This window comes from Salmo salar, chromosome 10, assembly GCF_965601325.2.
Source record: "Salmo salar chromosome 10, fSalSal1, whole genome shotgun sequence".
Lineage (NCBI taxonomy): Eukaryota > Metazoa > Chordata > Actinopteri > Salmoniformes > Salmonidae > Salmo > Salmo salar.
Window position 1 is genome coordinate 34,370,305 of NC_138300.1, and position 15,675 is coordinate 34,385,979.

The 15,675-nt window shown below is 42.0% G+C and overlaps 1 protein-coding gene and 1 non-coding gene across 2 annotated transcripts; both read right to left on the reverse strand.

Annotated features, from left to right (window-relative positions):
• Positions 1-1,159: 1,159 nt before the first annotated feature.
• LOC106560283 (uncharacterized) lies at positions 1,160-7,609 on the reverse strand. The gene is made up of 5 exons (XM_014123022.3): positions 7,321-7,609; positions 4,749-5,559; positions 4,302-4,583; positions 3,035-3,253; positions 1,160-2,924 (listed from the first exon to the last, which is right to left on the reverse strand). Exons 2-5 carry the CDS (start codon positions 5,343-5,345, stop codon positions 2,778-2,780), a joined length of 1,245 nt encoding a protein of 414 aa, XP_013978497.1. The 5' UTR covers positions 5,346-5,559; positions 7,321-7,609; the 3' UTR covers positions 1,160-2,777.
• A 7,988-nt stretch (positions 7,610-15,597) lies between these two features.
• On the reverse strand, positions 15,598-15,675 carry trnas-uga (transfer RNA serine (anticodon UGA)). The gene has a single exon. It is a non-coding gene; the product is annotated as a tRNA-Ser (tRNA).

Genomic DNA, 15,675 nt, shown 5'->3' on the forward strand with positions numbered 1-15,675 from the left:
ACATGACGTGTAAATAAATGATCGTTGCCAGCTTTTTATTTTCTTAGACAAAATTGATTTAGGCTATTGAATGTAAAGCTGCGTCGACTGGATTTTCCCTGTAAAGAAAATGTCATGTGCAGTCCATCTCTATAACATTTTTGAATGCAGGAGCTACATGGGTCAAATAAAGCATAAGTCATCATCTGCTGATAAGATGCTCATTTCACTCCACTCTAATTTATATTTTGGATGCTGCAGATACTTGGAATAATAGGTGTACATTTCGGCACTAGGGCGCAGCAGAGTACAGTTTTTTCTTCAAGCACCTCTACCATGTATTGCCCTTTGGAGTGTGTGTTTGTGTGTGTGCGCGTATATACATGTTTGTGTCTTTGGGCATTCAAAGTACTGTACATGTGTTCATACTCGTGTACGTTTCTGCGGTCACTTTATCCCCTGGGCAGTAACCTCTAACATACCCTCTCTTTCTCTCTCGCTCTCTGTCTGCCTCTCTCCTATCATATTAGGCCTTCTTAGGCTATCTAAATCTTAGCACTGGGTTTCCTGTTGTTGGTGTTTCTTGTCTCTCTCTAAATATTATTTTACACTGGGGGGAAAAAAGGGTGCAATTTTTCACCTCTGATATTTGCACGCTGGGATTGTTTGAATGTGAATTAGTTTAAGCATCACTGTAAAGTATGTGTATTTCAACATATGTTGTGTTGTAAGTGAATGTAAGTGTGAGTGGCTGTGTGTAACAGCGTGAGTAGGGTGAGTGTTCATGTTACTCTGTGTATGTCCTCTGCACACAATGCTACAATGGACTCCGGCAGTGAGCAGTCAGGGCGCTATTATAGCCCTAATCCTGTCCCTATTATACAGGCCAGAGAGAGCGAGAGACACAGAGAGGGAGGCAGGGCCGAGGGTGAGGTCATCCCAAACAGCGCTCTGCCAGGGTCACTGCCTCTCAATAGAGGGACACAGAATGACTGAGAGATGGAGGGAGAGAGAAATGGAAGAGGGGATGAGGTAAAGAGAACAGGTCTACAGGAGATTGGAAAAGTGGGAGGGACAGAGAAGGGATAGAGAGAGATTACTAGGTGTTTAAAGTACATGTGAAACAGAGACAAATTCAGAAAAATATTGAAAAATTAACAAAACTGCCAAGGATGATAAAAATATTGTCTTTATTTCATAGGAAACCACACTACAGTAGGAGCATCAACCATGATGGCAATAATGATTGTAGTCATACTATTGAAAATAATCAAAAAGATAATTAAAATATTGATTTATCCTGCTTGAAAATAAAAGTACACACTAAGATTGTAGATTAAATTGTAAACCAGTAAAATAAAAATAAAAATAATTGGTACATAAATAAACAATTAATAAATACTGTGAATAAATAAGTGAATAAATAAAACAGATAAATCAATTAATTAGCCTACACCTAGCCAAAACAATTAGCTCTAATGTAGCTACCCTGGTAACATTTCATGAGCTGGTTAAGAGAGGTGTCTTTGAATGTCCGCATTTTCTTGCATTTCACCCCACTTTTTAAGAATCCACAGTGTCCAGCTCTGTGGTGCTTGTTGCATTGTGGTTGTCGCTCTCTTACAAAAGTGTTTTCAGCACAACCTAGATTGTATTATAAAAGCTTGAAGACAAAACACAGTAACACAGTCCATTTAGCACTCTGTTGCCTTTTTGGGGGGGATGTTCTTTGTACAGACCTATTTGACTACAACAACTGCAGCAACCACAGTTTCTTGTTTCACATGTTAGAGTCAACTGATTGATTGTAGAAATCCTACAGTACAGGTTGACAGAAGAAGTCTCTTGGAGGTCCGTTCACGAATCACAAATAGCACACTGCAATTATTCTTCATAGTCATTATGACAAAAATGTATGTTATTTTCAACAAGCAAAGATTTGTTTTAATTTTTCTTTTTTTATGTATCTACTTTATACATGACTGTTTATGTCAATTTTTCATTTAGCACAACCACAGGAATTCTATCAGAAAAAGGATCCTTATACATTATTTTTCTATGATTATTCGTCTTAAAAATGTGATAGTGGGTAACAAGCCTTGGTGAGCAAAAACACCTTGGTAGGCAACTGTGAAATATTCGCTGGCGAGTACAACTGCATGCCATGGACACTTGAAGATCATACACCACCACACATCCAATACCACAGCACTACTCAGACCTTTGGGTTTCCAATGAGCCCAGTCAACCTACACCATCACAGTGTGCATGTCAGGGGCTGGATTCAACCCAACCATTGTTTGGATATCAGTTCATCTTTTCATTTGTTCTGCTTGAAATAAATGTGCATAGATAGGTTGATAGTGTTAAGGGTGATGAATGATACGATGGAGTTTGTTCAGTTTGAGGATGACCTGTGACCTTCCATGCCCTGATTTCACCAGTGCAGGATGCATCCTGAAGATGTTTCATTGAGTCTTTGTGCTACTATGAACATCACTGTGATATCAAAACTGAAATCTTCACCATTAGTCCTGTTTATGAAGCAATCTAGGGCTCGATTCTAACCCTAAGTTAACAGTCAAGTGCCAGCTCACCGGGTTGATTTCACAGTCATATATGGCCTAGTCCTAACCCCACTACCCGCCTGACAACCTCCACACACGCACACACACCCCCAACCCTCCCTCCCATCCTCCCAAAGTCTGATTTCCCAGTGCTGGCCTTATTTAGGCTGACCTGCTCTTTCACCCCACTCTCATCCCTCACTTTGTATGTCCTCTCCTCTGGGAATGTCCTCAGAGGAAGTAGTCAGGGGGTGGTGAGTGGGGGTTGTTGGCGTGGGTAGGTAGAGCCTCGTTTGTACTGACAAGCTTTTCGTAGCGAGCCTTGTAGGCGTCCCTCTCCCTCAGCACCCGAGATAGCTCACACTGCAGCTGTTCCAACTGAGGAGAGAGACAGACAGAAGAGAGTTATTAGAGCTTTTATTTTGTAGTTGCTGGCAGTGGTGTGTTTTTGTTGTGTGTGTATGTGTGTGTGTGTGTGTGTGTCCTACCTGTTGTGTGAGGACGTGTTTCTCGGACTCCAGTGCGTGGCGGTGCTGCAAGCGTTTGTAGCGACAGGACTGAGCATAGCCTCGATTCTTTAGCGTACGACGTTTCTGCTTGAGACGCACCACCTCATCCTTACTGACGCCACGCAGGTGTCTGTTCAGCTCCCGCACCGATAGGCTCACCAGCTGTTCGTCTGAGAAACGTTCATCCACCCCACCACACTGCACACAGACACAGGGAGAGATGGTTACTTCCAAACGTTGACATGAAATACGGTTATACAGAATAAATAGGACTCAAAACATTTTGACTGACTTTCAATATATTTAGTAGGAAATATGATGGAGCTAGTGTATAGTGGACTAGTTATAAGTAGGCCTACAATACTGACACGAGACTTCAATCTGCTATTCTTTTTCAAAATGATACTGTGATCATGTGTGTGTGTGTGTGTGTGTGTGTGTGTGTGTGTCTGAGTTGTGCATGTGTGGTTCTGTGCGTGATGTGAGAGTGTGCCTAGCTGTGTGTGTTGGGGCACATTTTGGTATCACATGTCCATAATCTGTCAGATAATCTGACTGATTATGAGTGACAGTAATCAGGGTTATACACAGCAATAATAGCAGATATTATCATAAGCTCACACTGTGCTCCACATACTGTACAAAGATTCTCTCAGACACCTGGTTGGAGAATGCAGCTATAGAACAGTACTGAACATTCCATACACAATAGCATTACCAGCCCCACACATAGCTCCTTCAACTCTAGAACAGCTAGAGGAAAATCAAAATCAAATCAATTCAAAACCCTGGGGTTATTGATGTGGCCTAGTAAGTATTAGCTTTAACACAGTTCATATATCAATGTTGATGTAGTACAATTGCTTGTATCTATTAAAAGGAGAATTATTGCTCCCTTTATTACATTTACTCCAATATTCTGTACTTGCCTGCAGGACAAACAATGCGGTTTTAAACAAGGAATGTCTACAGATAAACTCATTGTCATCTCAGAGTAGAGGCATGTTTTCTATACTTATAGCAGGTACAACGGCAAGCACACTTAATCATGTTCTAATGTTCTAATCCCAATCCTTTACAGCATGATCCCTCCATCACATCTCCCTCCCCTCTCCCATATGCTCCTGCTCCATCCAGTACTGGCGCTGTTGTTGCTAACCTGTTGCTAGCCTTCTCGTTTCTCTTATCTCGGTTATTCTACTATATTTTGTTTCATACTGTCATGCCCCCTGACCCCATTAATTACTTGGAGGTGATGATGATGATGATGATGGCCATGCATGGGGTGGTGTGGGTGGTGATGATGATGATGATGTGGATGATGGTGATGAAGTCGGTCAGAGGGGCTCTGGGGTTGTGGGTAGGATGCTGAAGAGGGGTTGGTGTTGGGGAGCAATTGAGGGCCAGAGGAGAGGTAGAGGAGTGGACGATGACACATATCTGTCCCATTGGCGCAGGAAATGTCACCTCCACTGTCACTACCCGAATCCCCCAGGTTACTGCTGGAACTCTGGGAAAGCACTGGGAACTGAGAGCGAGAATACACAGTGGAGGATTGGAAAGAGGGAGAGAGAAAAAGAGAAATACAAACATTGATTATAGTCTATCTATGTCATTACGAACCCACTATCAAAAGTGAATAACAACATATAATTTACAGACATCCACAGACAATATAGACAGTGTTACATACCTGTGAGTTTACAGCTGCTGCAGCTGAGTTCAGTAGAGCCTCCACAGCGTCCTCACAGCCCAGGAAGCTGCCGACCGACCCTCGTTCTCTGTCTCCCCGCTCTGGCCCGCCTCCCAGCAGGGACGCAGGTCCCCCCGCCTCCCCTCCAAACTGCTGCTGCAGCGCTGCGAGCCAGATCAGGTCCTCCAAAGAGGCAGGGTTAGGACCCTGAGCACCCCCATGGGAGGGGCTACCCTCCACGTTCCCCTGAGATCCAGAACTGATGCCAGAGGTGTAGCTGTTTGAGATGGACAGAGGGAAGGAGATGGAGGAGGAGGAGGAAGGGGAGAGGGAGGAAGAGGCTGAGGGAGGTGGGTGGGCATCGCTCAGTGTTGGAGAGGGGGGCAGGGAGTTGTATGGGCTGGAGCTGAGGCTGGTGTAGGGACCAGGGGAACTGGAGGGGTCGTGGGGTAGGCTAGACTTGGGGAATGTGCAGGGGGGAGGGAGAGGAGGAGTGTCAGGCTTCACCTCAAACTTAAGGAGGTCAAAGTCATTGAGGTACTCCATCGCCAGTGGACTGGGGGGAAGGGAGGGCATGGGGAGAGAGGGAGATGACATGGTCACGGCTTTGGGAGCAGACTGAGTTTGTCCGTGTGTCAGGGTTGTGTGTTAATCCACCTCTCTGTCTTAGTGCAGCAGCAGTCCATACACAACAACAGGCTTGATGCCTCCCAACACTCAGACAGCCCTGGTGTCCAATAATGGACTGACTGGCGACTGTCCTCTGTGGAAAAAACAGTCTTCCTGTGTCCGTGTGCGTTTCTTCTTGGTCCTGTCAGAGAGAGAGAAAATGGCATAGGTGAATGTTCTCAAAGCTGGTGTAAAGTCATGAAAACAACATCTCTATGTGTTAGGTAGACAGGAACTGAGGTCAAGATAACATCTCTAATGAGGACAGAGAAGAGGACAGGATGTGAGAAACAACACAAGAACAACAATCTGGCCATAGACGGAAGAACCTCTTTACCAGACCTCTCTCTCTCTATGACTTACAATTTGTCTGAGTATGTACAAGTAATGAACTAGAACCAAAACAATTACTGCAACCTTCTAGAAAGTAGAGAAATCAGGACTCTCACCCTGTGCACCAAATCAAGTGAATTTACACTTGTGGGGTAGTGTTATTCTCCAGTGTGAGTATGTGTCCAACTGTCTGTTAGTATGTTGAAGTATTAAGTGACTAATCCTCGTTAGATCCCCATTGCCCCCCATAGCCACACACACACACACACACATAAACATGATTTGGATATTCCTACATCGACCTCAACCTACTAATAGCAATTATATTTGTATAGACATTTGTCAGCTTGCATTCTTGTCTTACTATATTACTCAGACTCCTGTTATATACCGGTAGTAAACATGCTGTTATGCAGCAAAGACTGATGTCTGATGTGGCATAATCAAACAAGAGAGATATATTATACACCTAATACTTTCGTCAACTTTTTTGACACCATCTGTGACATCATATGACTGGAATGGTGTGATGTTGAAATAATTGACTATGGGGTGACTTTGGTCATCATCAAGTCCAACTAAACTTTTTTGCTGTCTGAAATTTCAAAGCTATCTGAATTTCAGGGACAAATCAGTAAACAATGCAATAGGATAGAACTTCTACCCATCTCATAGCTTTCATTCTCATAACATTCATTCATTTGATAACATAACAGGTCAAAGTACATTTCAGTAATTCAAAAAGCATTCACTTTTCATAATCCCCATAACAGAAGAGATTTCCAAGCCCAAATTTCAAAAACTGTTTCAAAGCTAAGGTTGTGACTGAATGAAGACCTGTAACTTTTCTCTGCTGTTTTATTCCTTACGGGCCATTTAATGATGAAACACATGTACAGAGAAGATAATCTAACTGAATATTTTATAAATAGACTTCAAATACATTCTCCAACATTCTCTGAACATGTCAAAAAATATTAAACTCACAGAAAAGGCTCAATCTTTATAGTATTCTTTTTTTATGTTAGAACATTTTGAAACTTAAACTTTGGGCTAATTACCACACAACAATTACATAAACAAACTGAAAATCTATCTGATCATGTACAAGAGCACATTTCGAAATATAGTACTATAGTTTTTCTTGAATATAAAATATTTGAATTCGGAACAACAACCGCAAAATTGGTAGTACAACATCCCAAACTATTTCTACAACAAATACTTAATCAGTATCAGCACTGACTATACTGATGATAATCATCATATTTACTGTAAAATGAATAATAATGACAACCCACGTCAGACAGATGGTTCTACTGGTTCCACACATTAATTGTAGCCCCTGATGTCCACTATGGACCATGACAGAGAGGGAAAACTGTGGGGCGCCACAGAGGCCTCAACCTGGCTTCAGCCCAGAGTAGGGAGAGAGAACCAACAGAAAGACAGAGAGACATTGGGAAAGAGAGAGAAAAAAGTAGAATGACACTAGGAGAGATAAAGGCCGAAAAGAGAGAGGAATGAGAGGGAAGGAGAAGAGGTGTAGTTGAAAAAAAAATGTTCTTACCGTAGGTCATAGATAGGATGATTGATTTGGATGTCCTCTCACCATTTCCCCCCACAAAAGTGACTATACTGACTGACGGATTTACCGACACACGTTCACAGAGAGAGACAAAAAAGAGAGGGTGTGTGCACATGTGAGTGCATATGACACTCTGTCACTGAGTTTCACTGCCCCCTCTCTCCTCTCTGTTGCAAATCCCTGTCTCCCTCTTCATCACACTCCCCTCTTCTCTCTCACCCCAATATCCCTCTCTAGAGCCATGGCTCTCTGCAATCATGGTTCAAATCTCTCTCTCTCTCTCTCTCTCTCTCTCTCTCTCTGTCTCTCTCGCTCTCTCCTTCTCTCCCCTCTCTCTCGCTCATTCTGTCCCCCCGACTCCACTAGCCCCCACATTTTTTGTCATTGCCAAAAATACCATTAACTCTGCTTAAAATGTAATATTTTTTGTAGCACTTAAACCCATCCCCCAAACAAACTCTCCACACACACATGCAAACCCATCAGTAGTCACATGTCAGATCATATTATAAACCATGTTAAGCGTGTGGTGGTAACACCACAAGGAGCGTGCACATCCGGGCATGTCATGATGTCACCTTATCAATGCTTCATGACATATACTTGCTTCCCATTTGCTGCTACAGTGAACTGCAACTGCTACACATGTTTATGAAGATAGCCATGTTGACAGCTTATCAACAGTGATCTTGTAATAGAAAGACTAAGAGAGACTTTAGTGTGTTTACAAAGGTTGTATTGAAACTTGATTGATGGGTTTGTTGGCTCTCTACCTCCACACAGTGGACACTGATTCAGAGCTGTTGGGTTTAATGCAGAAGACCAATTTCGGTTGAATGTATCCAGTTGGGCAACTGACTACAGTGCCTTCAGAAAATATTCACACCCCTGGAGTTTTTTCACATTTTGTTGTGTTAAAGCTTGAATTTGAAATTAGATTTTGTGTCACTAGCCTGGACTCAATACCCCATAATGTCAAAGTGGAATTATGCTTTTAGACTTTTTTTTACAAATAAATCAAAAATGAAAAGCTGAAATGTCTTGAGTCAATAATTATTCAACTCCTTTGTTATGGCAAGCCTTAATAAGGTAAGGAGTAAACATAATAAGTCACATAATAAGACTCACTCTGTGTGAAATAATAGTGTTTAACATGATTTTTGAATGACTATCTCATCTCTGTATCACACACATACAATTATCTGTAAGGTTCCTCAGTCGATCAGTGAATTTCAAACACAGATTCAACCAAAAAGACCAGGGAGGTTACTAATGCCTCGCAAAGAAGGGCACCTATTGGTTGATGGGTAAAAAAAAACAGACATTGAATATCCTTTTGAGCATGGTGAAATTATTAATTATACTTTGGATGGTGTATCAATACACCCAGTCACTACAAAGATACAGGTGTTCTTCCTAACTCAGTTGCCTGAGAGGGAGGAAACCGCTCAGGGATTTCATCATGAGGCCAATGTTGACTTTAAAACAGTTACAGAGTTTAGTGGCTGTGATAGGAGAAAACTGAGGATGGATCAACAACATTGTAATTACTCCTAAATGACAGAGTGAAAAGAAGGAAGCCTGTACAGAATAAAAAATATTCCAAAACATGCATAAGGCACTAAAGTAAAACTGCAAAAAATGTGGCAAAGAAATTAACTTTATGTCCTGAATACAAAGCGTGTTTGTGGCAAATCCAACAACACATCACTGAGTACCACTCTTCATATTTTCAAGCATGGTGGTGGCTGCATCATGTTATGGGAATGCTTGTCATCGGCATGGACTAGGGAGTTTTTTTTTAGGATTAAAAGAAACGAATGGAGCTAAGCATAGGAAAAATCCTAGAGGAAAACCTGGTTCAGTTTACTTTCCTACAGACACTGGGGGACATACTCACCTTTCAGCAGGACAATAACCTTAATAAACAGAAGGCAAAATATACACTGGAGTTGCTTACTAAGACGACATTGAATGTTCCTGAGTAGCCTATTTACAGTTTTGACGTAAATCGACTTGAAAATCTCTGTCTAGCAATGATCAACAACCAACTTGACAGAGCTTGAAGAATTTTTTTAATTAATAATGTGCAAATATTGTACAATCCAGGCATGCAATGCTCTTAGACACTTATACAGAAATACTCACAGCTGTAATCACTTTCAAATGGGATTCTAACATGTATTGACTCAGGGGTGTGAATATTTATGTAAAATAGATATTTCTGTATTTAATTTTCACTACATTTGGAAAAACAAATTTACAACCTGTTTTCACTTTGTCATTATGGTGTATTGTGGGTAGATGGGTGAGATAAAAAATATATTTAATCAATTTTGAATTCAGGTTGTAACAACAAAATGTGGAATAAGTCAAGGGGTATGAATACCTTCTGAAGGCACTGTAGGTATCCCGCTTTCCCCTTTCCATCTTACCGTTACTGAAACACTATGATGACCTATAAAAAAGAAATGCGTAACAATGATGTAATGACAGAAATTAAGAAGATAAATGCATGATAATGTTTCGAAGCGCTACAGTGTCATTTAAGTGAGTCATTCTCATTCAAAATGTAACTTTCTTATTTTGTATCTGATATCTGGGGAAGGGACTAGAAAGCTATATTGTGAAGCAAATGAATCAAGCAAAATAAAGCCAGTTCACTTCAAATAATTATTTGACTTTCCACATTAAATAATAAACTCAAAATTGTCACAGGCACTGGCAAGAGATATTAAAATATCTGGCCATGGTCCATGTCTCTGTTCTTCGCCTGTCCCCCAAAATCCCAGACCCCATGTCCCCTCATACCCTGTTGTCTCTTGGAGTTAGTTTTTAGAAACAGTATAATCTATGTTTTTTCACCCCTTTGAAATTCATCAAGCTGAGAAAAGCATAACAAGCACTTTTTAATGATCCTCAAAAGCTAAACTCGTTAATCCGGAGTCTCTTTGTGTCTTAATAACGTCTCGTTAAGGAATCAGTGAGTCAATATTGTCTGCCCAAATCTGATCTGGAGGGTAAACAAAACCAATAACATCCCGAGACAGGTACTCACACACAGACAACCACACATACAAAAAAAAAGACAGACAGACATTTATTTTAATCTAGGCCATGTTATTTAACTCTGTCCAACACAAAACATTTAATTATGTTGTCTATTTATCAATCAGATATTCGGCCTTGGGGTGTAAGAACAACACAGTCAAGCAGACAGAGGTACAGCCACCAGAGACCATCCTACTGTTTCTAGAACTGCAAAAACAATTACCCCCCTTTCCTCTACCTCTATCTCTCCATCACTATCTCCTGTCATGTTTCCGGGCGAAAGCTTAACGTTTAAACCAACTGGGCCTACCGTGAGTCTGAGGGACAAAGAGAGAGAGGGAGATATAGAGGAACTTACCTCATACTTCATGCCAAATACATTACCACCCCTAGCGCACACAACAGCTCCAACATCCCTCCTCACCTCCCCCCTCATCACTCAGGAGCCACATCTCAAACACTATTTTCATATAATCATCAACATAACTCAGACACCTCACATACTGTATGATACCACAAATCACAACCCCCAAAGCTCACTCTGTTTCAACCTACATGTATCTTTCTCTCCTTTGTAATATCCCTTGTTCTGAGCACTTGCTCCTGAACAGTAATACTTGCATCACCTCTCTGAAATAATACTAGCAGCATTTTTTTAGTGTGGCATTAAAAAATGGATCAGTCTGTCTTCCTAGCTGTTATCCACACGTGTTACTGTAATAATCACTCTATTTGGCATATGCATTTTTGATTAGTGTAATATGTGTAATAACAGTTTCACAGCTCCTTGTGTCATGGGGTTGAGGAGAGGGCTTTGGCCTCGGGCAATGATTAGCCACGGAGCCAGTGACGCCCAACCCCTCAGCACAGCGCTGACCCCACAGTCACCCCGGTTTGTCTACCCTAATACCTTAAAACAGCTCCTGTCCTGAGTCAAAGTGTCAAAAGAATAGTAGAGAAAGAGGAGAACGGAGAAGAGGGACCTGAGCAATGTCCCTCTAAGCCACGCGGGTGTGCGGCCGCGATCCTCCTACAAGACTGCCGCACAAAAGAAATGTCAGGCCACACAGAGACGCAAGAGATTGAACTTCACTGAGCTCGCCCTATTACTTTGCACTATACAGATCAACGCTTTTTCTGTGATCGAATGAACATTATATCAGGCTCTTTTCAATGCAACGAACCAAAACAAATCTAACTTTGCAAGATTGAGTCTGTGATTTTGTTGTAGGCAGAGCCAGAGAGTAATGGAGTAGAATTCTATTGGTTAGGGTAGCCCATGAGCCCCGAGTGAATGCGCTTTTCAGATCAGATCAGCCTGTGCACATTTGTTGATATTCTTTGCTAGTTAGCCAGTTATTAGCCCTGTTATAGATAAGTATAGGTCAACAATGGGGAGTTACTGCTTCCTACAAGAGCACAAAATGTGTAGACCACATTTATTTGAAAAGCCAGTCAGGTTGTATTTTGAGACAGGCTTGAATATGCAAACAAGCCAATAGGCAGAGGGGTAGCCAACCTTGTCTAATTCTCAATATGGTAATAATAATTACTTTTATTTAGTAAAGTGGTTTTTGCATCATAAAACAAAGTACAATGCAATTTACAGTCACCTATTAGGCCAATGATGTTACAGACCAAGTCAAAAAACGTTTTAAAGGTCTCATGCAATGTGGGCCTCCATTAAACACCACATATAGGCTACTGTGGGCTATAGCATAGAAATCAAAAGCTATACTATATATACAAAAGTATGTGGACACCCCTTCAAATTCGTGGATTTGCCTATTTCAGCCACAAATGTTGCTGACAAAAATGTAGCACACCACAATGCAATCTCCATAGACAAACATTGGCAGTAGAATGGCCTTACTGAAGAGCTCAGTGACTTTCAAAGTTGGCACCGTCATAGGATGCCACCTTTCCAACAAGTCAGTTTGTGAAATTTCTGCCCTGCTAGAGCTGCCCCGGTCAACTGTAAGTGCTGTTATTGTGAAGTGTAAACGAGACCACCGAGTGCTGAAGCACATAGCACGTTAGAAATCATCTGTTCCCTGTTGCAACACTCACTACCGAGTTCCACACTGCCTCTGGAAGAAACATCAGCACAAGAACTGTCAGCACAATAACTATTCGTTGGGAGCTTCATGAAATGGGTTTCCATGGCCGAGCAGCTGCACACAAGCGTAAGATCACCATGCGCAATGAACCCTGACCTCAACCTCACCGAACACCTTTGGGATGAATTGGAACGCCAACTGCAAACCAGGCCTAATCGCCCAACATCAGTGCCCAACTTCACTAATGCTTTTGTGGCTGAATGGAAGCAAGTCCCCATAGCAATGTTCCAACATCTAGTGGAAAGCCTTCCCAGAAGAGTGGAGGCTGTTATAGCTGTAAAGGAGGGACCAACTCCATATTAATGCCCATGAATTTGGAATGAGATGTTCGCAGGTGTCCACATACTTTTGGTCATGTAGTGTATTTCAATGTGAAAATGTTATGGGATTTGCTCCATTGGTTTTGTTGGTAGGCCTCCATTATGCTCAAATAGCCACAATAGCCTATTGGCTTCTGCCTAAAACTGTAAGGGTATTCTCACAACTTTCAAATTTCCACTCACAAGACATAACATTTGCTCAGTGCCCCAAAATATTAGAGGGAACATTGGACCTGAGGAATTAAAAGTGCAACATGGCCTGTTTTCTAACAGAGCAGGGCACTGACTGAGACAGATGGTGTGAGGCTGTGGTCTGGAGGTTCCCTCTAACTCCCTCTGATCCCACAGATACATGTCCTTATCCTGGCTAACTCTGTTACAAGCAGCAGGCTTACACGTCTCACCTCATAAGGGACCCCCCTCCCTCGCAGGATCTGTCTCCTTCACTCTCTATCTCACCTCCCATGCACCCAGTAAAGCCTGCCGTGCCCCTATTCTTCTGCTTTAGACATGAAAATGACTGATTTTGTCCACCCCTCTCCTACTATATATCCTGTGCCTATAACAATATTAAATAAAACATTGTACTGTAAAAAACACACAAGAAACACAAGTAACCATCAGGTAAAGAGTCAGATAATGTTCTACTACAAATAATTCATGGTTTCAGCCTTTAGTTGTTGCAATTTGTTCTCCTCTTGTTGTTTATTTCCCCAAATCAGTCTCCGTTATTCACTGTTGCAACAGTTGTTTATCGTCGAACACCCTCCCTCCCTCCCTCCCTCCCTCCCTCCCTCCCTCCCTCCCTCCCTCCCTCCCTCCCTCCCTCCCTCCCTCCCTCCCTCCCTCCCTCCCTCCCTCCCTCCCTCCCTCCCCTGTGTGTCTGTGTCTGTCAATCTCCTTATTATTGTAAAAGGGATCTAATCCACCACTTCAACTGTTAAACCCTACTGTATCTAGCCCATTTAAGTCTCCCTCCTTCACTCCCCCACCCCTCCCTCCGCTTTCCTCACAGAAATGGTGCATGTTTTGATATCATCTCTCAAAAACAGTAATTGTTTGGAATTTATAAAACTACTGCATTACAATATTACTGGTAGATTCCACATTTGATTAATCGATTTCACCCCACTTCATGGCCATGAGAGTTACCAATGGAAAAAAAACCCACTAGTTCTAGTACTATGACTGAGCTGTCTGGCATCGGTTTGTATAGTATGTATGTTGTTTGTCTTTGTGTGTGTCTGTGTATGTGTGTCCACTTGTTGAGTATTGTTGTGAGTGGGATTATCAGGCTAGTCAAGGGATTAGAGAGCTGATTCTGCTTCTGTAACTGGTGTCAGATTAACAGATACCCGCACTTTAATAAACCATCTGTAATGTAGACAAAAGCTGTCAATAGTCCGTCCATTCCCCATGCATCCCCCCCCCCCCCGAAGTGTCTATACCCCACACAGATCAATGGTACTAAGTTATTTACCACATTCCAATGTTAATCACGATCACAGTACATGTTTTAATATGTGTTTCTATTAGATGTGTTGGCTCTTAACTTCACTCATCTTGATTCTAAAACTTCCCTACAATTATTTCCTAAATATCCGTACCTGTTCCATGTCGGGTATTCCTCACACTGTGCTACTATGTGCTGCAACTCACCTTTTCCACTTTTTGCCATGGCAATGATTCTTCATTTTAATTTGGATACTTGCAGATAACAGCTGTACCACTAAATCACCATTAGTTTCACCTGAATAGATGAATGACTAAAAAAACAGACACACAAAGAAAGACAGGGGGAGACAGACAGACAGACAGACAGACAGACAGACAGACAGACAGACAGACAGACAGACAGACAGACAGACAGACAGACAGACAGACAGACAGACAGACAGACAGACAGACAGACAGACAGACAGACAGACAGACAGACAGACAGACAGACAGACAGACAGACAGACAGACAGACAAACAGACAGACAGACAGACAGACAGGAGAGAGAGATAAAAACATGGAGTAGACAGAGATGAGGAGGAAGAAAAGGATGAAGGGATTAAGGTGGTCGATAAATTGGATCCTGTCCCAGACTGCGAGATGACACTAAATCTGTTAATTCTCTCCCCTCACTATTCCTCCTCCCTCCATCCTCTATCTCTCCACCCTTCCCTTCATCGTTCATCTATCCCTCCGATCACTCTTCCCCTGGTTTATATTTATGCTACTCTGTAGAGCCTTTCAACACTCAATATCTAATTTAATACGCACATTATGGTCTTGTAATGCAATGCTAGGGAGATAGTTTTGTTAATTCTGTATAGCTATATTTCAATCTTTAAAATACCTTTAAGACAATCCCATAATACTGTACAACACTCAACGAACAGTTTTGACAAATCGATTGAGAAAAGGTTTTAAAAGATAGAAAAGGTCATCTTAAATGCTTGGCACTACATTTGGGGTTGAAGGTAATACTGTATATACACAGAGGGACAGGAACTCAATAGTAATTGCAGAGAATTGTAAAAGCATTATTTAAAGCCTGATAATGATTGTGATTACCGGTAGTCTTTTCAGCTGAGAGGGCGTCAGCTCTGTGTGGAGTGAGTCAACACATGTGCGACCTGTCAGACTCCGACACAGCGGGGGCACGGGTGGCACTCAGACACACACTATTTACATTTGACATTTTTAGTCATTTGGCAGACGCTCTTATCCAGAGCGACTTACAGTAGAGTGCATACATTTTTATTAAATTTTTACATACTGGCCCCCCCGTGGGAATCGAACCTACAACCCTGGCGTTTCAAGCGCCATGCTCTACCAACTGAGCTACAGTGGGACC

What these genes read in the sequence shown, in the direction of transcription:
- LOC106560283 (XM_014123022.3), bottom strand. Translation starts at nt 5,345, where the DNA reads ATGTCATCTCCCTCTCTCCCCATGCCCTCCCTTCCCCCCAGTCCACTG. An exon ending in CAGCAGCTGTAAACTCACAG is followed by an intron (nt 4,584 to 4,748) that starts GTATGTAACACT and finishes TCTCGCTCTCAG; the next exon opens with TTCCCAGTGCTTTCCCAGAG. An exon ending in ATCATCATCATCACCTCCAA is followed by an intron (nt 3,254 to 4,301) that starts GTAATTAATGGG and finishes GTCTGTGTGCAG; the next exon opens with TGTGGTGGGGTGGATGAACG.